Source organism: Sus scrofa, chromosome 7, assembly GCF_054392235.1.
Source record: "Sus scrofa isolate SSC_HxYL_T2T_F1_AM1 chromosome 7, Sscrofa_HxYL_maternal_Yorkshire_Landrace_v2.0, whole genome shotgun sequence".
Taxonomy (NCBI): domain Eukaryota; kingdom Metazoa; phylum Chordata; class Mammalia; order Artiodactyla; family Suidae; genus Sus; species Sus scrofa.
In genome coordinates, this window is record NC_139389.1 from 97,834,986 (window position 1) to 97,858,850 (window position 23,865).

Genomic DNA, 23,865 nt, shown 5'->3' on the forward strand with positions numbered 1-23,865 from the left:
GAAGACACCCACTTCTCTCTCGTTCTTGGTTTCTAGACCATCCACTCTCTGGAGCTTCCTGATCCTTAACACCATGAGGCAGAACTTCCCAGCTCCCTGAGTCAGCCATCCTGGTACCCAAACACAGACAGGCAGACCTGGGCTCTTAAAGTGACTATTACATTGCTTTTGTTTGTGTTCTGGTCTGTCTGACTTATTAAATTGTGAGTTCTTGTAGGTTGGAACCATGACTTATTAACCTTTGTACCTAGTACAAGGCCTGGCATATAGTGAACATTTTATTAAAGGAGTGAGTGAATAAATATGTGTTTGGAAAATATCAGGCTCATACAATGCTCTCCCAAATGGCACAGATCCTGCAAAGAAAACCATGCTACCATGTGGGTGGCCTCTGAGAAGCATGAGCTCTGCCTGTCTCCATGGCAGTCCCAGATTTCTAAGAAGCTGGAAGATTCTTGCTTTTGCGAGTTCCCCACTTTAGGCTTTTTTTTTTTTTTTCTTTTCTAGGGCCACTCCCGCAGCCTATGGAGGTTCTCAGGCTAGGGGTCTAATCGGAGCTGTAGCGGCCGGCCTATACTAGGACCACAGCAATGTGGGATCCGAGCAGCGTCTGTGACCTACACCACAGCTCATGGCAATGCTGGATCCTTAACCCACTGAGCAAGGCCAGGGATAGAACCTGCAACCTCATGGTTCCTAGTCAGATTCGTTAACCACTCTGCCACGACAGGAACTCCCTCACTTTAGGCTTCTTAACTCGTGTCCTCCCTGCCACAATAACCAAGCGCTCAGAGGTCACCTACAAATGTGAGAAGGGGGGGCGTGGGTGGGTGGCTGCATGCAGATAGTGTAAATTCCACGTGTGATCCTCAGCAACAGGCCCTGTAAGAGGCATCTAAGCAAAAACATCTTCCTTTATATTCTGCTGGTTAGACATTACTCTGTTTCACCAGTTTATTCTTGGGCAACCATAATACCCTGGGAAGCAAAGTGCAAAGGCTGTCATTAGGGCTTGGTGGCGCTCAGAGTTTCAGTCTTCATAGCTGTTCAGGATTTAGAGCTTGAACTGAGTTAGAAGAAGTGAATACAGAGGGATCAAGGAGGGAGAAGCAGAGAGGGGAGGAAAAGGACTCTCTTTACATTCCAAACTAATTTCCCAGCCAGATTTAATTTCACTAGCACCCTCTCTTGGAAAATGTGACACCCCTTAGGTATCTGACTTGGATTCTAACCTAAAGGGAAACACAGATCTTGGCTGAGAGGAGGCTGTTGAGAGGTAGTGCCATGAGGTCAAAGGAGCAATCAAGCCCCTACTCTGCATTTGGTACCTTCTACTGGTTTCTGGACAGATAGCTAATTCTCCCAAACCATCCAAACAGTAAGAACAGTGCAAGATGGCAAATATTCTGTCTGTTGGACTGAAAAACTGCTTGCCTGGTTTTTGCCTCATCTCACCACACTTACAAACAACAATAAACCATACTTACAAATAAAGATAAAATACAGCATAACACCACCGAACCAGAGAGAAGCGGACCCTGTCCTGTTCCTCTGCTCTGGACTGGATGATTGGCTGCACTGATTTCTCCAGGTTGACCTGTGCTGTTTCACACTGCTCAGGAGTGCACTCAAGACGCCCAAAGAGGGCTTGGGACACTGGCCCACCTGGCGGATTTGACTGGGCAGAAAAGAAACCACCCTTCCTGGGACCTGAACTGCAGGCAGCGAGAAAACCAGCCCTGCAGGCTCACGGGGCTTTTCCTCAGAGGGGTTCTCTGTGAGTACATCTATATACATATTTCCATGTTGTGTGTTCCTCATGAATGGCTTGCTTCAGAAGCATAGAAGATAACCCATTAGCAACCACGGCAGAATCTTTTTCCTGAGAAAATTCCTCAGGAGTAGCATGGCTCCCACTCCAGGGACCGGCTGGTTCCCTGTATGGGACGTTTCTGCAGGTCCCCTTGGGCCTGAGAACTTCCCACCGTGAAGGCAGGGGAAATCCTGCCATGGCTGAGTGAGGGGAAACCCTAGGTCATTCCTGGAGAGGGGCAAGTGGAATCAGCCATGTGAATGCAGACGCCACTTTAACTGTACACATCATCAGTAGGGGAGGCAATGCCACCAGAAGGCGGTGAGAAAGAAGCAATTTTTATGGAGAAGCACATTCCCTCCTGCTTGGAAGACACTGGGAAGTCTATCAAAGGAATCCTTAGAAGCTCTTGGTTTCTCATTATTTTGCCTGTTGAGCGCTGCAAGCAAACTCCTTAGGGGACCCGCGGGCAGAGGCCTCTCTGGCTTCTTGGTTAGCTGTGAGGAAAGCCCATATGCTGCTGCCTCCTGGAGTGGCCATGTCCCCTGGGGTGCCTGGACTCTTCACAGCCTTCCTCTGTGGAGGCATGAAGAAGGCAGCAAAGCTGCTGGGCTTCCCTGTCAGCCTTGGCAGGAAGAAGACAGCAAGCCCGGTTCCCCAGAGACAGATCCTTTTATAAAATGTGTTCATTTCATATGCAGGAATAATATGGGCAGAAAACTTCTTGAAGTGACACAAATCTGTCACAGGCTGCAGCCAAGAGAGCCTTTTCCATCCATCCCTGGACATCTTCCACTAAGGTGGTGGAGGGGTTTGGAGCGGAAGAGAGAGTATTCACATTCACTTTCTAGGTTCTTCCGTCCCTTACATTTTTGTTTTCTGTAAGTCCAAGGGCACTCTCCCCAGGAAATCCTTCCCTTCAAAATCCTGCTCAAAACCAAACAAAGAGCCAAGGAGCTGGAGCGATCAGGGTATGCACAAGGGTTTTTTGGTAGCACAAAAGGAAAATTAAAGCTAGACTAGGTTTTCGGTTCTGGAGTATATGAGAGAAATTAAAATTTTTAAAGATGACAACAATACACACTAGAACCATCTTAAAAGAGGGGACTTAAAATGTCTATCTGATTGCTAATAAAACAGCCCCGGATTTTCCCCGGAGGAGTTGTTTTCTTTTGTCATCCTAACATCTTATTCAGCTTAGAATCTTGGGGAAAATATCTGAAATGCAAAGAGTTTTCAAAAACCTTTTTTTTTTTTTTTTAAAAGCAAATAGCCCTGTAAAACCCGAGGTCTTGTGGCCTCAGTGCGTGTGGACTGTGTTTGGAGAACTACACAATCTTTTACAAGAGGACAGTCATCCATTAGCAATACATTTTCAAAACAAAACCAACCGCACACCTATACAAGATGGAATCCCAGCTTTTGGAGCAGAGACAAAGCATACATACTTTGTAAATTGGCTGGAGAACAATCCTGACTTTAACGAGTCAGCATATTGAGGAGTGTCCCATTTTCAGGAACAAGGACAGACTCAAGCAAGACAGATGAAAGGGCTGTTGCAGAAGCATCCTGTCCCCAGCAGCTGATCACTGTGGCCCCATGTCACCACACCAGCTTCTCTTTTGGGCATTTGCTCCGTGCGTGGTTCTTTCCCTCGTTTGGGGCTGTCAATCAAACCGCCCTATTTACTGGGTTTGTTAACATTTTGGTACAACACCCCTCTCTTCTTCCACTCTTTTTTGGTTGGTCTGTCACTAGATGAACCGCAAATACGTGTTGGTGCAAATACATGTCAGTGGTGAAAAAGCAAACCAACCAACCCACCCACCCTTGGGGTCCTTCCAGGGCCAGATGTGCTCTGGACCAAGGTCACCACAAAGGCACAGAAAGTGGATTAACTGGGCCCTCGTGTGTGTACCTGTGCTCTCACCTAAGCTCTGCCCCTTCTGCAAATGGCCTCATTGGGCCCCATTTGCTGGCTGCAAGAGGTTTTCTCATGATTCTTACCCTAAACAACTGTGGGTTTGCTTCCAGCTGTTTGAGGTTCCGTCACTTTCAAAACACACACAAAGGACTCTTAGTTCAAGACTGACCCTGAAAACATTACGGACATTTTCAGGCAGTGGACGTTGTGGAAGCTCCCAGGAGCTTGTGGGTCTATTCATTATCCCAGACACCACAGGCTGCTCAAAGCTTGTGCTAGGGAACCGTTCTTTCTCTCCTATCCCCAGAACACACAACCCACAACTATGTGCCGCCTCCACAGGCTGAAAAGAACGACTCTTGGCATGTGAAACAGGAATATGAAAGGGCTTCCCATGACAGTGATCACTGAATCAGGGGGAAGAAATTGAGAAGGCACATTTGCAATTCATCACATTATCCCCTGTTGTCTCAAATGTGATTCTTTTAAAGGCAGGCTGCATATCCACTCTCTTTTTCAAGCATTTTCTTTCTTCTGTTAATACACTGCATATTTGTTTCCACAGAATATCCGAATGAGGATAAAATGATAAAAAAATTACAATAGATTAATTGCATCCCTTGAATCACATTATATTTTTGGTGCATTAAAAAAAGGAGAAAAGTAAAAGCAACCAGCATTAATAAACTCGGCCTAGAGAACTGTGTTAGTGACTGAAGGGTTAACACAGATTTGAGAAGTAGTTAAAAATAGTATCAGAGGGTTATACATACAACAGTTTGAAATTCATATGCGTGGCATTTTTTTTTTCTTCTTAAAAATGGCAAAATGTTTGGCAAATGTAAGCAAATGAGTTGGACTAGGTTGGGTTTCACCGGCTCTGAGCGAGGTCAGTCATAGCCAGGTGAGGCCCACTGCTTCCTGAGGTCACTCTGTGGGGCTGGGGGAGGGGGCACCCCCCGCTGGGAGGTGCTGCTGGGGAAGGGGTGGTGCTGGCCCCCCAACGCCCGGCCCCCCGGGGGGGCCCTCAGTCTTGAGAAATGGAAATGGAGCTGGTGAGAGGTGCCAATTACAGACTCCAGCATGGGTCACCCTTTAGCATCGCTGAGAGAACTCTGGGGCCTTGAACCACATGTAGACTGGGTGAGTCGTCTACACAGCGACCCATATTGCAAAAGTTAGAGAGGAGCAGGCCTCCACTCCTCCGACTTTCGTGCCCCTGTACCCTGTGTGGACAGGGAGGGTGGCACCGGCTGTGTCACTAATGCTTTTCCTGGCAATGTTGTCAACTTGGGTTTTTTTTTTTAGTAGACTTAAGTATTTTTTTGTTTTGTATGTGTGTGTATATCCAGAAAGGTCCGTCCTCCAAGCTGGCCACCACTGTTCCCTGAATTTGGCAGTGCCTGTTGCTTGCAGCTGTCAGCATCCTGAAAAACCATGAGGTGCCTTCAAAGAGTAGACTCTGAGCCCCAAGGTCGCACGTCAACCACGTGATCCCACGCTCTCCTTATTCTGAATCCTGTCTGGCTCTGATTTTGAGAAAAAGGATAAAGGTGCCGTGTGTACGTGTGTGTGTGTCTCTGTGTGGGTTTTTTTTGTTTTGTTTTTTGGAAACTTTTTTTTCTTTTTTTTTTTTTTAGGAAATATGACCCTTGGATGACTAATACAGAGTTCAACCCTCCTCGGTCACTATAAAACAGACTCCATGTTCTCACACCACTCATGATCTTCAAGGTTATAGATAAATTTTGTCCTATGTGTCTGGTTGGCGGGCACGGGGTCCCTCCCCAGATTGTCTAGGGTCAGAGTAGAGGCAAAGAACTCACTGGTGCTCAGCCCGCCCTCGTGGTTTTTGATGTAGCGTTTATAGTTTTTCCGCAGGCACTGCCACGTGGTGGTGTAGAGGATGAAGGCAAAGGACTTGAGCGCGATGGCGATGCTGACATACAGGTATCTGTAGGCCACGTTGTCGTAGAGGACGCAGGCGCCTTGCTCCCCACAGAACGTGCTCCAGAACAGGCAGGTGGAGTCGATGCCAGCTCCAAAGATGAGGGGAGGGGGGATGAAGCCTGTCAGAGGGAAAAGGACCGCTAATGAATATTCCCGCTCTGCCAGCCCATTGGATGAAGAGAAGGGGTCTCCTCCCCCTTATGTGCATGTGTCTTCCTATGTGACCACAGGGCTCCTGGGTCATATTGTGTTTCTGCGGCACAGGGCGGGGGGTGGGGGGGAAAGACCCTGTTGGGAGGTGGAACTGCTGGGGTTCAAATCTCAGCTCTGCCTGACTTACAGCACAAACCTGTGCCAGTTATGTAAGTCCTCTGGGCCTCAGCTTTCCCATCTACAAATTGGGGTTAATAGCATCAGATTGCTGTGAAGGTTGAGTCATTGAATACAGGGAAAGCATTTAGATTCGTGCCTGGCACACAGTAAACACAAAAATAAGTGACAGCTGGTATCATCGCCATCATCCACTGAGAATCTGAGAAGGAAGAGAGAGTCTTCCTTTAAGGGAGATTTTCTTGGTGTCACTCAAAGAAGTGCAACCTTGTAGAGGAAACTGCTTGTACTCTGTGCATTGTTCTTTTGCACGGGGTGTTCAGGGCTATGTGTGCTCTTGAGAGGATGGAGCTGGAACCCCAGAGGGACTAGAAGTTGAAAACAAGTACATTATACGTTACGTGTGTGTGTGTATACACATACATCCATGCGCACACACGTAGATAGACATGAAGTATGTGTTCACGGATGTAAATATACATGTGTATATAGTTTACAATAGAAAATATCTGCATACGGAATTCCCATTGTGGCTCAGCAGGTTAAGGACCCAGAGCTGTCTCTGTGAGGATGCAGGTTCAATCCCTGGCCTCACTCAGTGAGTTAAGGATCCAGTGTTGCTACAAGCTGTGGCAGCTTGGATTTAGTGTTGCCACTGCAGCTCCAATTTGACCCCTGGCCCGGGAACTTCCATGTGCTGCAGGGGCAGCCGTTTTTTTTTTGTTTTTTTTTTGTTTTTTTTTTTAAAAAGGTATCTGCATGCATACAATTTTCCTTTCCCTAGATATTACCACTGGATCAGAATATTTTTCCTTCTGAACTGGGACCTGGTTTTAAAACCTTGACAATAGATCATTCCAGGCACTTACAACCAGTCATCGAAAAAGGCAGATTAGACGGAAACTGCTCACCACCCTTAATTCAGTTCCATGTTACTGTTTGTGTTCACGTGTCTGCTGTTATTCTCAAGCGCAAAGGCCTGGCTGCACATTCAAATTATCTGAGGTATCCTACACCACAATCACAGCAATGCCAGATTCAAGCCACATCTGCAAGCTACAGCTTGTAGCAATGCTGGATCCTTAACCCTCTGAGCAAGGTCAGGGATCAAAACCACACCCTCACGGATACAAGTCGGGTGCATTACCACTGCACCACAATGGGAACTCCAAGTTTCACTTTTTTAAATTAAGGAAAGTCCTGCTAAATCAGATTCTTTTTGATTATAGGTTATTATAAGATACTGAACAGACTTCCCTGTGCTATACAGCAGGTCTTTGTTGTTTATCTGTTTGATATATAATTGCATGTATCTGCTAATCTCAAACTTCTAATTTACCCCTCCCCTGACTGTGCCCTTTGGTAACCATACATTTATTTTCTAAATCTGTGGGTCTCTTTCTTTGGTTTTAATGACAGGCCTGGGATGGGGTGGGGGAGGGCTGCACTATCCATCAGTGTGATGAGGTTGGCAGGGCCCAGGCACCTCAGCACTTACCCTTAGCGCTCTCCAACTCTTGCTTGTAACGCCAAAGAAAAAAAAAACCCAAAAGAAGGATTTTTCACTGAAACCTCATTAAACCTCCCTGGCAGCTTGATTGAATACATAAGCCCCAAGCTCAAAATCCCACACAACCTATTCCTTCTTTGCAGCTTCCAGGTCAGCCTGGCCTTGGTGGTAGAAACTCACATTTCTATCATTCTCTGTCCTAAAGGCTGCCCGGGTATTTGAGACCTACCTTGCCAACCAGTGTCTTCTCCCAGCTCCCCAACAAATGCCTTTCTTAACTGAAAAAGGGCCAACTGGTGGAACGGCCATGGCAGCCGCCAGAGACACGAAGCCACACTCCCCATCATGGGGTAAAGAAATGATGATCTGGAGCCAATTTAGATTATGGATAGACTGGGGGAATCAGTGGAACTCATCTGGCCTGTTTCTATGGCCCAAGGGGAGAATGCAGATCCATTCACCTTTCCATTTGTCGGGGTCTTACTAGGTGATATGTTCCCCATGCTCCTCCCTCCTCTTCCTTCTGCCTCTTTAGCCTCACCTGCCCATCAACAGGCAATGAGAAGATAAGAGCATGATGCTTCTGCTATGAGCTTTGCCAAGGGAATGGATGGTACAGGGGCCCCCTGTCCACAGTGCACAGGTGCCGAAGAGTTGTATGCAAATCCAGGTTGGGCAAGTTAGGTTTAAGCACACTGGAGGAAATCTGCATTATAATGCGACCATTAATACTTGCTTAAACCAAAAGGGAAAAAAAAAATGCCTCTAAAGTGCCAATATGTAACTCCTTCACATATCTGTATCCCAGTGAGAATTTTTATGATATTCAGTTGTCTTATAGTAGGGCATACTTCTATGTGCTAACGGTGTTGATTTTATCCTTGTCAAGCTCTACATTGGATGACAGGGCCCTGGAAAATGTTGGAAGAAGCCTTCAAACAGAAATTAGAAAGCTAAGTGTCTAGCAAAGTTTTTCATATTTTGCTCAATATTTTGGAGAGCATTCGTGGATGAGATGAAAGACCCTCTGACTTATGGAGCTGAAAGATTAGGGTAAGTCACCTTTCTCGGTGCCCCAGTTTCTTGATCTTTCAAATGGAACTAATACGATCTGCCTGGTCAGGGTCAAGGTGAGCACTGGTACAAATGAGGGGAGTGCTATGCAAGGGTCTGGTCCTTCCACATGCCCAGAACTTTTGCTTCCTGATTCATCTTGTCCAGGCGACTCGGGGGTGAAAGTTTAGAATAAACTTTAGGCTAAGTACCTTGAAAGTAGTACCTCATAACCTTTATGAGATTCTATGTTTCTGGAGAGAAAATATTAGCTTCCTTTGCTGCCAAATTCATCTTTTCCTTTTTATTGACTTCAAATGCTTTCCCAAAGGGGAACTCTAGTGCTCAGGTCCTGGATTCCAGGTGTATAGAGATGAAGAACTTGCTAGATCTCTTTTATTAGAGGCCTTTGCTATCCTAGAACTAACTCATCTGATTAATGACAGAAGGCAGTTCCACTTGGTGATCAGTTTTCACACATGGCCACTCTTTTTTTTATGGCCGAACTCGCGACTCATGGAGGTTCCCAGGCTAGGGGTCAAACTGGAACTACAGCTGTTGGCCTACGCCACAGCAACGCTGGATCCTTAACCCACTGAGTGAGGCCAGGGATCGAACCTGCAACCGCATGGTTCCTAGTCGGATTTGTTTCCGCTGCACCACAACGGGAATTCCTGGCCACTCATTTTTATATGTTTACCATTCGGGGGGACCCTCTAAAAGCCCTTGCAGCCCCTGCATGATGCTGGTCCCCCAGGTACCAATGGGACACATCTACAGTGTGATGACTATAGTAGTAACTCCTGTCTACCAACCCCCCCCACCCCTGCACTGCATGGGGCGCTCATAATACAGCACAAACTCCCCATAACCCCCTTATTATACCTACAGAGAAACTGAGGTTGAAAGGTTATTTTTCCCAGGCTTGGTATTTCAAAACCCCCAATCCAATTATCTTCTTCCTGCTAATTCAAAGTTTGCTGATTTGAGGAGATTTTAGAGCTCTTATCAGAGATTTCCAGGGCTACACAGAAAACATTTTATTTACCCTTCCTCTGAGCTTCTTGGAATCACTGGTTTTGAAGCCTGGTTTTTGAAGCTTTCCACAGGGGTTCTGGTCTCTGCAAAGTGTGGCAGGGGAAACACACACACCCACACATGCAGGGAGTTCTGATCTTTGCAAAGTTGAGATAGCATTTGTGAAAGGCCCTCATGTTGTGGGCATCTCAACAAATCTGGTTCCTTTTCTGTTCTTTGGCTTTTCATTTGCATCAATGAAAATTTGTCTTTTTTTTTTTGGTCTTTTTGCCTTTTAGGGCCACTCCTGCGGCATATGGAGGTTCCCAGGCTAAGGGTCTAATTGGAGCTGTAGCCACCAGCCTACACCAGAGCCACAACAACGTGGGATCTGAGCCATGTGGGAGACCTACACCACAGCTCATGGCAATGCCGGATCCTTAATCCACTGAGCAAGGCGAGGGACTGGACCTGCAGCCTCATAGTTCCTAGTCGGATTCATTAACCACTGAGCCACGATGGGAACTCCTTTTTTTTTTAAATAAATTTTTTTTTATGGCCACTCCCAAGGCATAAAGAAACTTCTGGGCCAAGGATCAAATCTGAGCTGCAGCTGCAACCTACGTGACAGCTGCAGTAACACGAGATCCTTTAACCCACTGCATCTGGGTGGGGATCAAACCCTCGTCTCCACAGTGACAGGAACTGCTGAAGCTGGATTCTTAACCCATTGCACAGAGTGGAAACTCCAAAACTTGTCTTACATCACCGTCTCCGGAGAAAGATTTTCAGAACATCCTTCCAGCCAAGATTCAGCAAATAATCCCAACTGGCACGAATCTGTCACATGCTAAGAATAAGTCAGTTCTGGAGGATAATCAGCTGCTACCATGAAGGGATGAAACTGGATACAGCCCTGCTCCTGGGTGCAAGGACCTTTCTGCATCCCCCATTTCTTGTTCTTAGGAAATGGGCCTCCTTCGGTCACCATGACCTTCACTGAGTTCCTAGGGACAACTCCAGACAATTGCTGATGAGGGAAGGGAGGAACAGTCAAGTAACAATGGTACAGCCTTGGGGCAGGATCCTGGTTCCCTCTCAAGGAACACACATAATAATATAGGCATCTACCTAAGAGAAAAGTGATATTCCTTATGTTTCTTTTAGAAATGAATACTTTAGGAGTTCCTGTCGTGGCACAGTGGAAACGAATGCAACTAGGAATGGTAAGTTTGCGGGTTCGATCCCTGGCCTCACTCAGTGAGTTAAGGATCTGGCGTTGCTGTGAGCTGTGGTGTAGGTCTGCATCTGCAGCTCCGATTAGACCCCTAGCCTGGGAACCTCCCTCCACATGCCATGCGTGTGGCCCTAAAAAGCAAAAAAAAAAAAAAAAAAAAAAGAAGAATACTTTAAAACTGAACAGCTTAGATGCCTTCCTTGTCCTTCTCCCTGGTTTAATTGCACCCTAAACACAGTCTCCTGTAAGCTAAAGATCAGGCACCCTCAGCATACTTCCCTGTGGGTTAAAGATTATTAGCACATGATGTTTTTCAGGAACTTTCCTGGTTGGTTCTACTCTCTGATCCATCTGCCCTTTTTGCAAGTATTCTTATTCGAGGCAATAACCCAGAACACCACCATCATGGCCATCTCCTGACTCCAGCTTTGATGACCAAGATTCCCCCAAAGAAAGAAGAATGCATGTTTGTCCCAATCCTGATTCCTATCTGAAAACCTGTTTTTCTCCTTTTTACTAGAAAACTCGCAATTCTTTCTAAGAAGTGGGGGGGGGGGGACAGTCTTTAAGGCATTAGCCTGCTATGGCCCCCCCTTTGCCTGGCAAAGCGATAAAGTTATTTTTTCCTCCTTTCCCCAAAACGCCGTCTCTGTGTTTCAGTTTGGCACAGAATTCTGGCAACAAGGAGGCTGCGTGGATCAGGTGTATGTTAGTGCCTGTGTCTGCTGTTAGGCCCTCAAGTGACCTAAGGAATAAGGAGGCAGGTGATAATGATACAGTATTTCTTTAGAAACTATACACACACACACACACATATATACACATACACACACACACATATATACACACATATATATATATATATTTTTTTGCCATTTCTTGGGCCACTTCCGTGGCATATGGAGGTTCCCAGGGGAGGGGTCTAATTGGAGCTGTAGCTGCCAGCCTATGCCAGAGCCACAGCAACGCAGGATCCAAGCTGCGTCTGGGTCCTACACCACAGCTCACAGCAATGCCGGATCCTTAACCCACTGAGCAAGGCCAGGGATCGAACCTGCAACCTCATGGTTCCTAGTTGGATTCATTAACCACTGAGCCACAATGGGAACTCCTAGAAACTATAGTGTAAAAGAACACACTCCTCCCTGGAGCCTGAAGGAGCAGACCTCTCCCTTTTATGTTCTTTTCTTCCTGTGTCTCCTCAGGAACTCATGCAGGAAGCAGGCATTCACCAGGGTCCCATCACTGGGACACTGGGAACCCACCATATGTTGGGGAGGGTATCCGGAGGCTCAATGCTGTTACTTGCTATTACAGAGAATATTAAAAGGATTAAATCTTACTTCCTATTACACTGGAGCCCAAATTGCAGCCATATTTCAATGCAGAAATTTCAGCACTGCTTAAGGAAATTGTCTCTGTTTTCCTGAAATCTATTAACAAAGATTAAACCTCAGGGTCTTGTATCTTGGCTACTTAATTCACTAACCCTGGGTTGAAAAGGCCAGGCCTATTTTTATTCTTTGGTCTAAACTTAAAAGGTGAACTGAAAGGCTTTTGTAAGAGAAATAAATTCACATTTCTTTATGGGACAAAATGGAAGCTGCAAATTACTCTTGCATTTACATTTCAAAAGATATCCATTCCCCTCCCAGCTTACCTGCCAAGACCTGAATTCACCACAGACTCTCTATTCAACCTAATGGAATTACTGTTATGTCCAGTGCAAGCTAGACAGAGGGCTGTTGGGGAAAAAAGTACTTCTCTTGAAAGGATTGAGGAGTTTCTCTGTTTCAGCGATGCCAAGAAAGAGAATGGACTGTCGACATGGGCCTAACATTCACTTTTCTTAAATAGGAGAAGTTGTGGGGGAACTATTCTCATTTCATTCCTGGGTGCCTTGCTAAAACTCACTGAGGCACAGAGGGCTAAAATAACCTGCCAAAGGTTTCCCAGCCAGAGATGGCAGAGCTGGACTCAACCTGGGTGTGCCTGTCGGCAGAGGGTTCCATGGCAAATATGTGGTGTCACCTTAGCACAGGTCAGGAAGTAGATCTTCGGTGCAGGTCCCTCAGGAGGTCAAACACATCATGGGTGCTTAGTAAATGTTTGCTGAATAAGCAAATAAATGCAGAGGTGAGTGGAAGGGGTCTCCTGTGCATCCTAGCCCCTGTAATCCGTGCCCAAACATCCCACAGCTGGGGGCACAGCCTCTCACTTGGGGTCTTCCGCACACCATGCTTACTTCCAATGTGTTTGTTTCTCTCACTTGCCTCTAGAACCTCTTTATATTCTAGACTTCACAATAGGAGCTCAACAAATATTTGATGCACCATAGCAGGAGCTTCCAAGATGTACTTCTCCTAGACTAGTTCATCACCAGTCACCCAAGACCTAAGGAGCATCTGCTCAGGAATGACCTCTGTGTACAGAGGTGCACCCTGAGGTCGACCTTCCCAGTGCTCTTTGCCCAGCTGGTTGTTCTGGAAAACTAAGAGCAGGCATTTGTGGGAAGAGAGTTTGTGGTGGTGAGCCCAGCACTCATAATTCCCCTGAGACATCTGACTGTGGCTGTTATCTTATCCTATTAAAAGATTCTCTGTAGGTTCAGTCCCAGGGGCTCAAATCTAGTCATTGGGGTCAGGGTGGGGTGTCAAGAGATGTTACCACCACAATATGGCTTCTGTCTGTTCTTGCCTTATATTCCTGCTGCTTTACCCTAGTCGGTTTCTTTTTATCTCAATGCTTTAGTTATTTTGCATCCTGCTGAACTACCTTGCACCTTTCTTCCAGGCTGATCTTCCTAAATCAGAATTCTGAATGTATATCCATTCTTCCACCTCATACTGTCATGCCTTTCACACAGGCAACTATTCAGCCAATCTATTTTCCCTTGAAATCAAGGTCCAAACTCTTCCAGCCCTATCTATTCCCCATACTTTCTTCATTCTCCTACTGGAGCCCCCTGAAGGCAGGCTCTGACTCCTGTTTATTTTTATATCCTTTGCAGCATCTAAAAGAGTTCTTGGACACAGCAGGATCTCAGTGAATATTTGCTTCCATTCATTTAATTTGGTGTAACACCTATGGCATGCAGTAGACTCCAAGAGCAAGATTCTGCATCAGACCCTTGAGTGGATGTTATGCCCACATGCAGAGAGCAAAGCAGTGATCAAGGCATTTGCAAAAAGATGCAAGCAAAGGACGGATTTGATAACATCAGGCATTCTGCGTTGAGTAGGTCATTTGGTTTGTTCTGAATTTCCTACCTTTACCCAGCTCAGTAGTCTCCCCTACTCAACTTCCACTGCTGTCCAGGATGACCTGAACTTCTCCATGGACACAAGCTTTCAGAAACTCATCCTCAGAGTTCTCGTTGTGGCTCAGTGGTAACAAACCACTGAGTATCCATGAGGATGTGGGTTTGATCCCTGGCCTTGATCAGTGGGTTAAGGATCCAGCGTTACTGTGAGGTGTGATGTAGGTCTCAGACGAGGCTCAGATCTAGTCTTGCTGTGGCTGTGGGGTAGAATGGCAGTTGCAACTCTGATTCGACCCCTAGCCTGGGAATTGCCATATGCCGTGGGTGCAGCCCTTTAAAAAAAAAAAAAAAAAAAGGCAAAACTCATCGTTGGTGTCAAGGCTGTTCCCATCCTCTCTGGTCATACTGCTGCACCCTGGGTTTTGACATCTTTCATGCAACAAAGCTTTGGCCCCAGATTCCAATCCTTTTTTTCCTATGAATTACAACATTCAGTGATCTCTTTGTCCTCTCTCCCGTCTCCTAGTCCCACCTCTTCCTTATCCAGCCCAGGCCCCATGGTCAATCACTGTAGCCCCCCTGTGAACACTGTCCTTAATTTCTTTGCTCCACACTCCTTCCACTGCGCCTGTCATTGATATCACCAACCATATTCCCACTTGACTCTGGGGTTGCCACTGGCTGCTTGGGAAGCTCTTGGTGTCACACTGACCCAGGCCACCGCAGTTTCTGCCTCTGCCCTTTGTAACGACTCCTTTCCAGTGGCATTTATAACAGCAAGGGAAGACTACCTTGCATTCACTCCTGAGTCTTCACAGCCAAGCGTCTGTGAAGAGTAGTATCCCCTTGCTACCTTTACTTCCTCAAGCTCAGATCCACCAATGGTGGTGCATCAAAGACTGAGCCTTGATACCCGCACTGCCCTGCACGACAGCTACTGGCCACAGCTACTTAAATGAAAATAAAAATGAAGTAAAGCTAGTTTACAGAAGCCACATTTCAAGTGCTCAAGAGCCCCATGTGACACAGATGTGGAGTATTTTCACTAGCACGGGAAGTTGTGTTGGACAGTGTTGGTCTCTACCACTCCCTACTTGCTCCTCATCCTGCTCCTCCTGTTTTAATTAATAATATCCTGTGCACCATATATAGCCCAAACTTTTTATAAGGAGTTGTGACTGTGGGTTCCTCCTTCTTGGATACTCCACTCTGTAGACTTCCATTCAGAGACTAAGCCTTGACAATTCTTCCTCTACCCACATCTCCCCACCTCAGTAGCCAGCATCTCAGCACAGGTCTCCATCAGCTACTGTTATACCAGCAGCTTATTAGTTTCCACATTGTCCATGTGGCAGATAGTGACCCTTCGTAAAAGTGCACAATGGATCTCATCTAAAGTCCATCAGTGACTTCATTTGCCTTAGGGACAAAGGTCAAACTTGTCAGCAGGCCAGCAGCCCTTCCCGATCATGTTTCTGACAGCCACCCTCCACAGCCCCATCTTCTGCCAGTGCCCCCAGCCACATGGGCTTCCTGCAGCCCCAAACATGCTGCAGCCTTTGTTCACTTCCAGGCTGTTACTCCTTTAGGTCCCTCTGTCTAAAGCGCTTTCTCCCCTTTTTCAGCTGTGTAATTGTTCCTCCTTCTTCATAAGTGGACATCACTTCCTTTCAAATGCACGCCCCTGCCCCCACCCCAAGGCCAGCCTTGGTGGCTCTTCCACATGTCCCTCTTCTGCTTTGAGTAGGTCATTTGGTTTGCTGCATCTCAGATCTCATCTCACTCCACTGCAACGTCCTCACTGTATCCCTCTTCTACACGTGAGGTCAAACACAAAGGTTGACAATGTCATGAAATCTGATTTCTCAGTTGGCCCTTCATTAACAGTAATGGTGGTTAATCGTATTGGGTACTGTAGGAAATGGAATCAGGCCAAATATGAAGACTTCTTTGATAAGCCACTTTTAATTAAAAGGTGAAACTGGCATATCATTCTAGAGCTGTTTTCTCAGCTGTGATTTAGGACCCATATGGGCAATAAAATCAATACAGGGGGTCATGATCCACTATTTAAAAAGCATGGAAGAAAACAGAAGAGAAAATATCAGAACACATCATTCATATTAAGGGCGAACACTTTTTTCATGAAATCTTTGTTTCTGCTATATTTATGCCTATGTATTATGTACTGGGCCATAATGTAAAAGCTCATCTCTTGCTGTGGTTCACAGTCACAGAAGTTGGAAAATACTCTTCTAAATAATGCCTGGCTGATTATTCCTGGGCAGACATACAAATAAAGAAACTGCCTCAGAGCAGCATACAATGATCTTAACAGTGTCACATCATACATGCTCTATAATTTTCAGTCCTGTCTTCAAGGGTCTTATGATTTTCATTAACTTTTCAAAAAAATAGCTGGCAAGTTTTCTTTCATTTTATGCTACCAAGATTATTCCGAAGGATAACTCTCTCTTACTTGCTATACTGAGTCCTCAGCATTTGTTTAGAGGTACAGAGACCTCTATAGTGATTCTATAGATGAGGGCTCTCACCTTCCCTGGTCAGTTTCTAAAAGAACTCCCTAAGGGCAGTGCAGGGTTCACGTGAGTATGGTCCATGGAGCTCTGAACACATTAGGCACTCCATAAATGTCAGTTTATTGAATGAGTGTGTATGGGGAATGGTTTCACTATTTTCACAAATAAGGGTCCCTGACTTTCTATCAGATATTATACATTTATCTATCTATCCATCCATCCCAAACAGGGTGGGAAGTTGAAGGGATCAAGACACATGCCATTTTCCATCATTTCAATGATAGAGAAAAAAAATCAGCATAATTAGTTCTTGTGTAGCTACAGAGCTTTAAAAGCCTCCAAAATTTCCAGGAAGGACTGAAAGTTTTTGTTTGAATTACTGCTGAACTTGTTTTAACTAGGTATTATTACACCCAGAGATTTTCTATTCTCCATGAACTAGAAATAAGACAAAGACACCAGGTAAGTTTCTCTATGTATATCAATAACATGGATTGATAGTGGTTGAAGAGATTCAGAGGTCTTTCTTGGGCATGGCAAAAGTGATCTTGGCAAGTGATAGGAAGTTATTTGCAATAGGCAGAGAAGGGGCATACACCATGTATGTGCCATTCTCCAGGGAGGACCTTATCTTATTAATGGACTTAAGGGTGAATATTTTTCTTCTTTCATGTGTTAATTACATAGGAAGTAATGTCATTATGAGAGTAACAGACAAATATATATATTTATTCAAATTTTAAGACATTTAGAAATTATCACTTATTGCCTCGCTATTCATGATAATAGTGGATATCATTTCCATGTCAAGCTTCTCAATATTCTTTCATGTTTATATGCACATTAAGAGTATTTGCATATATATAACATACCATAGACTTCTTTTTCCCCTTCCACCTATCATGTGCCCTTTCCAAGTCTAGAAAATGTTTCTTTCCAGAATTTAAAAGGGGAACCCATAATGGATTTTACTAATTCCCTGCTTGTTGGATATTTAGGTTGTTGCCAATTTTTCACTTTTATAAACATTTTAACATTTCTATAGTTACTTCTTTGTGCCCTCCCCCCATGGTTATACAGGATTTAGAATGAGAAATTTTATTTTTACTCTGGAGATAGAGGCCATGGTTATTTCCCTTTCTCTATTTACCATTTAATGTCCATTAAGGAAGACCACTGCTTTATTATTTAAGAAAAAAGTTATCCTATCTTGATCTTGACAAAGGGAGTTGACAAAGCACCAGTGTGGCCTAGAGGGAGAGAGGGTTAGGGCATAGCTGGGAGGTGGGATACCTGGTTGGACTCTCCAGCTTTTCCCTAGCTGGTCCCAGGACCTTGGGAGAACCGTGGGCCATTTCATTCTTGACTTCTCATCTTAAAACCTGGGGGTGGTGGTGTCAGACTTAATTCCTTCTATCCATACCAAACCTTGGAATGCAGACTCTAAGGCATGGAAGTCATATTTGCCCCATCCTGGAAACCCAAGGTAAATAAACTAAATCAGTTTGGAAAAATTTAAAGGCTGCAGAGTTTCCATTTGTGAAGCACTGGGAGAATGGCTCTCCCCCCGCCGCTGGCAGCCCCATAAATGAGGCATTTCACAAGCTGCTCATGGGCTGCTTAATGAGGGTGCCAAATGACACCATCAAATTATTTTCCCCTTGGTGTCATCACTTTTCCTCCTTGTGTCAATGAGAATTCAGGGTGGCATGAAGGCAGAGTTGTTATCAACAAAAACTCTGCAAGATCCAGAGTCTAGGTGCAAACCCTGAGCAAAATTAACATTTCTCCTATTTACCAAACATTGAATTTCATAGGAAAAAAAAAAGCAAACTAAAGAACGGGGACAATTTCACTGATATATACTCACCTAGTCATAGGCATCCGATTCATCACTGAGAGAATAAAGAGGTAATACGTACCCAACAAACGGAGGAGGAGGAAAAGAACTCCCAGGGCGTAAGACTTGAGTTCAGGGCTGACTGTCCTACGTGCAGAGAGATGAAGAGGAAAAGAGAAAAGATTCTTATTGCTCCACTTTAATTAACAGACCTCAGAGTCATCTGCTGCTGTCCATCAGAGTCTTTCTTTAGGAAATTATTAATGGTTTCGTGCTTTTGTTTTTTTCTTTCACTTTCCCTGCCTAAAGTCTGAAAAATCACGGCAACTGCAATGACAAGATAAGTTTAGGAATTTAAATTTTTTTTAAATAACTAAAACTAATCTTGTTATTTGAAGGATGGAATGCAAATATGGTCCATAAAGTCTTCATTTAAAGGCATTTTGCATTTGCCAGGACAGAAAATCATCTTAAGTTGGTGCGTACTTGTATTAGGAAGTATCGATGGGGAAAATAAACAGGCCAGAACCACAAACACCTCTGTCATTCTGGTACCATTTTGTGAAATCACGCAGACCAGCATAGGGTTGATTCCCCAGATGGACCATTTGTGAAACAATCCATTCATCCATATCTAGTTCGCGTTCCTTTTAAATTGGAAAGGTACCTTCATATGATTGCATCTGTTTGAACTGACATCATCCTAGACATTGGTTTACCCAGAACAGTCCCTGGGTGTGACTTTTTCACACGTTTTCTAGAACAGTAGAGGGCTTGTTTGGAAATGATGATAGATGATGATAATTGATTCCAGATGGAGAGGCCATCACAGCTGGTGACAGGGCTCCTTTGTTATGCCTCTTACTCTTTTTAAAAGTGAAGTATAGTTGATTTATAATGCGGTGTTAATTTCTGCTCTACAGCAAAGTGATTCAGTTATGCGTATATACATTCTTTTTTATATTCTTTTCCATTATGGTTTAATCACAGGATATTGAGTATATTTCCCCGTGCTATACAGTAGAAGATTACTGTTTATCCACTCTATATATAATAGTCTGCATCTGCTAACCCATGCTTCTTACTCTTAAAACTAGTACTTACTCAACACTTGTCTATGCTCCTTGAGGCCAAGGACTGTTTGTGTCTTGCCCATCATCAGCGTGGTGTGTGGCATGCAGCACATGCTGAGTGAATGTGTATGGGGGGGGCAGGGGCAGATATCTCCCACTGAGCCTGGGGGCCCCATCTCTCCAGTGTGCTGGTAGAGGGAGAGGCGTTCGACAGATCACATGTGCTTTAGGTCATCCTGAACACCACTGGCAGGGAAATTTCCTCTTGTACCATTGCCATCATGAGTCCCTAGGGGAGATGGGGAGGTAAGCACTCTGCTATGCTGCTCCCTGGAAGGACCAGGCTGGGCCTAGAGACAGTCGGGGGCGGCTGAGCCTTTGGAAACACCAAGAACATTTCAGTGTGGCTGAAAGACCAGAAAAACCCTCATGCAATCAATTCTGCAGAAAATAAGCATTAGAAATGAAGTTACCAATGGGCTATCTCAGTCCCATGGGCTGGTTGGTACCTGCCTGTGGACTTGGTAGCTAGAATAATATTCTTTCTTTCTTTCTTTTGTTTTAGGGCTGCACCTGCAGCATATGGAAGTTCCCAGGCTAGGGTTCAGATCAGAGCTGTAGCTCCTGGCCTATGCCACAGCCATAGCAATGTGGGATCCGAGACACACCTGCAACCTACACCATAGCTCATGGCAATGCCAGATCCTTGACCCACTGAGTGAGGCCAGAGATTGAACCCACATCCTAGTTGGGTTCATTTTCGCTGAATCACAATGGGAACTCCTGGAATAATATTCTTAACCCCAGGGGTCATTCCTCCAACCATCCAGTGGCATCCATCCACTGATCTACTACCTGGTTTGCGTGTCAGATGGGCATGCCTTTGGCTTTTTGGTATATGAGGCCAAAAGACACTGTCAAACCCAAATTACAAACCAAACACAACATGGATGTCATTTTCACAATCTCTGCCCTCTTTCTGAGAGTTTCAGAGAAAACTAAACGTGTGATTCTTGGGGAAATATACATAATATAGGTTTCTTCTCAATTGTGAAGAGTACAGTATGGGTAAATAATCTCAGGGCACCAAGTCAAGACTTTGAGTGATGGGAAAACCACTCTCTGGCTAAGCCAGATGCCTGTGCAATATCAGGGATGAGGTCAGTGTGTCTGGACAGAAACAGTCAGTTCCCTTTAGAATGTGCATGGGACAACATCCAAGTTCTTCAGAATTAATACTGGCTTCGTGGTTTCAGTTTTCGCACATTCATTTGAAGGCATTGACTTGAAAGACACAAAGATAAAGGCAAATTCTCCTTATCAAGAAAACATTCTGGCATAATGAGCTAGAATATTTATCACTTGAAGTCTGATTTCCTTTTAGCTATCATGTCACTAGGAATAAAGTGAACAAGATACTAAGCTCTCCTTTGATATCCTTTTGGGAAACTGGTTCCCACAGGAGGAATAATTGTTCTGGGATTTAGCTATGGAGCAATGGAGGGCTCAGGTCAACATTATTGAAAGTCCCAGGCAAGGCCAGGGAAAGAGCCTTGGTTGCACAACTTACTAGCTACAGGACCTTGAGGACACTGGTTAATCACTCTCTGAGCCTCTGCCTCCCCTTTCGTATGTTAGTAAAGACACAAACATAGGAAGTTAAAACAAGAGCCTAGTGCTGGCACTTCAGTGACTACTACTATCCTCACCTGTGGACGTCCTGAGCCCTTTCGCTGGCAGGTACATTTCTGTCTCAGTGGATCCACTCCTCTGGGGCAGGACAAAGGCTGGTGCCCATCTGGGCTGTGGCTCAGAGTGTTTGTCCCCTTGTACCTCCCTACAACATCTGTGATGGCATGTGGACGATGATGGAATATGTATGGTATTACCCTGGACCCTTCAAAAGGCACGTGGGCACCCTAGTAGTATGGAGCTATGAGGAGGACAAGGCTCAGCCTAGGTCATTCAGGCCAACTGTTTCTGGCTCATTGAAAAGGAACCAAGGAATTCCCCTTGTGGCTCAACAAGTTAAGAAACCAAAAGAGTATCTGTGAGGATGTGGGTTCAATCCCTGGCCTATCTCAGTGGGTTAAGAATCCAGCATTACTGCAAGCTGTGATGTAGGTCGCAGGTGTGGCTTGGATCCGGTGCTTCCATGACTGTGGCATAGGCCTCAGCTGCAGCTATGATTTGACCCCTAGCCTGACAACTTCCATATGCCACAGGTGTGGCTTTAAAAAAAAGAATCAAATATCTCCTGAAAAATTTCCAAGAGCTGTTTATCAAGCTAAGATACAGAAATGATTAAGATTTCAACTGACTTTCTGTGCTGGCTCTGCCAGGCCCAACTACTGAGCTGGGGTTTTGCAGAGGAATCAAGGGGAGGAAAAAGAAAAAAGGGGACTAGTCATTGCTAATGGTGGTCATGAGGGTCATTTTTCCTGCTTCTTGGTGCCTTTTGTGTGTGAACAGTACAATATAACTTCCTGGGAATTTCTAAGAACAAAAAATAAACTCTCCATAATGCAGCCCCCCAAACCCACACCTAAGATCTGATGGGTTTTATCCATACGCACACTGCATATAATCATCCTCCATATATAATTTAAATTCAATGGTTCATTTCATAACACTGTTCACGTTCTTAAGAATTTTCATTATTCCACTGAGCTGTGGCACTGTAATTTAACTCACTATTCCCATTCAGATTTTTCTGCTATTATAGTTAACACTGTAATAAAAATCTGTCTGGATTGAACTTTCCTTCTTGTAGAGAAGTATTTTCTTAAGATAAGTGGCAAGGGGTAGGGTTACCGCATAAAGAATCTGAACATTTTTATGGCTCTTGACTCACATTTACCATATTGCTTTTTTGAAAGCAGCCACATGCTTTTCAATGCCACCAGCAATATGTGATTTTACCCATTTTGCTGCAGCCTTGTAAGCACTGGGTGTAAGTTTTTTAAATTTATTTTTCAAATTTAATAAGTATAAAATGGCACTTTGCTCTAGTACCCTTAATGGTTCTGCACATTTAAAAAGCTTTGCTAATGACTTTCTAGATAACATAATTACTTTTTGTTTTCTTTTTAGGGCTGTGTCCTCAGCATATGGAGGTTCCCAGGCTAGGGGTCTAATCGGAGCTACAGCTGCCGGCTTAGGCCACAGTCACAGCAATGCCAGATCGAGCCATGTCTGCAACCTACAGTACAGCTCACGGCAACGCCAGATCCTTAACCCACTGAGTGAGGCCAGGGATTGAACCTGTGTCATGGATGCTAGTCAGATTCGTTTCTGCTGAGCCACGATGGGAACTCCCATAGTTCCTTTTAAAATCACCCGCAGAGTCTTCTTGGGGACATGATGAAAGTGTAGTGTTCTCCCTTGGGCCCAACTTTCTACTTTTGGTGTGAGGTTCCTATCGAAGGTAACTGATTCCTGCCAGCCCGGGAAGCTGGCTTGAAAGACTCCTATAGTCCCAGAAGTTCTGATTTCCAGGAGAACTGCAGACACACAGCAGGTGGGGAGGGGGAGAGGTGAAGCTGGCTCTCAGGGCCCTGGGGCCAAGCTTACCTGATAAGGATGATGACCGAGGGCGTCTGAGCCATTGCCCCAATCATGCTGCAGACACACATCACACACAGGAAGGTGAGGAAGGCCTCTTGGCACCCGGGACTGGGGCACTTTCCAGGAACCACAGTTGCATTCTCAGGCGGGACAGTCGTGAGGCATGCACAGCCGGTGAGATTCTGAAAGGGAAGCATTCAGCCCTTTTAACCAGGGGTACATACCTCTAGTTTACAAATCCAAAGCCATCCATTGGCTGGAACTGTCACTGCCTTATTATGCATTCTGTAGCATTCCATTAATTAGGTCTGAATAAAATGAGTTAGCTTTTTTAAGGAGGATGCCAAACACATGCAAATAAAGGAATATTTATGGGGAGCAGAGCCTTGGCCTCCTGTGTATTTCATGACTATGGCTCAAGAATCCCTCAATAAGCAGCACCATAGACACGTGTCCCCCCCCATACAATTAGAGAGGAAATTGTGCTTCCACAATGTGATAAAACATTGCCAAATTAACATTGTAATCACATGCTGATTTGTCCTCTCTTTTCTGCAGTTATAATTACCCTGAAGTGTATTAAAAGAGGTAAATCAGGTAACCTGCATAGGGTGGCTGGTTCTGCCGCCGATGTGGCACTTGGAACAAAGGATGTGCACTGTCATGCATGAAGCTGCTGTGCTCGCTCTGGGGCCGTGCAAGGAGAGAGCTAATGGGAAAGTTCTCCGGGGGCTGAGAGAGCCAAGAGG

General features: G+C 45.0%; 1 protein-coding gene and 1 long non-coding RNA gene across 4 annotated transcripts in view; one reads left to right on the forward strand and one right to left on the reverse strand.

The window, feature by feature from the left end:
* Positions 1-16,427, forward strand: part of LOC110261616 (uncharacterized) — a 186,810-nt gene extending 170,383 nt beyond the window's left edge. The window contains exons 2-5 of one of the 2 annotated variants that reach the window (XR_014810997.1): positions 1,621-1,777; positions 5,090-5,290; positions 8,527-8,580; positions 13,845-16,427. This is a non-coding gene — a long non-coding RNA (uncharacterized LOC110261616). Of the gene's footprint in view, positions 1-1,620; positions 1,778-5,089; positions 5,291-5,377; positions 8,581-10,167; positions 10,740-13,844 lie in introns of those variants that run through there. The other variant, XR_014810998.1, reaches the window with a different exon arrangement.
* SLCO3A1 (solute carrier organic anion transporter family member 3A1) overlaps positions 1-23,865 on the reverse strand; it is a 325,300-nt gene that overhangs the window by 4,838 nt on the left and 296,597 nt on the right. Inside the window, exons 8-10 of one of the 2 annotated variants that reach the window (XM_001924347.6) lie at positions 23,123-23,298; positions 18,559-18,623; positions 5,564-5,806 (exon numbers count right to left, since the gene is read on the reverse strand). In XM_001924347.6, coding sequence (XP_001924382.3) covers positions 5,564-5,806; positions 18,559-18,623; positions 23,123-23,298 — 484 coding nt within the window. Of the gene's footprint in view, positions 1-4,249; positions 5,807-18,558; positions 18,624-23,122; positions 23,299-23,865 lie in introns of those variants that run through there. The other variant, XM_005666296.4, reaches the window with a different exon arrangement.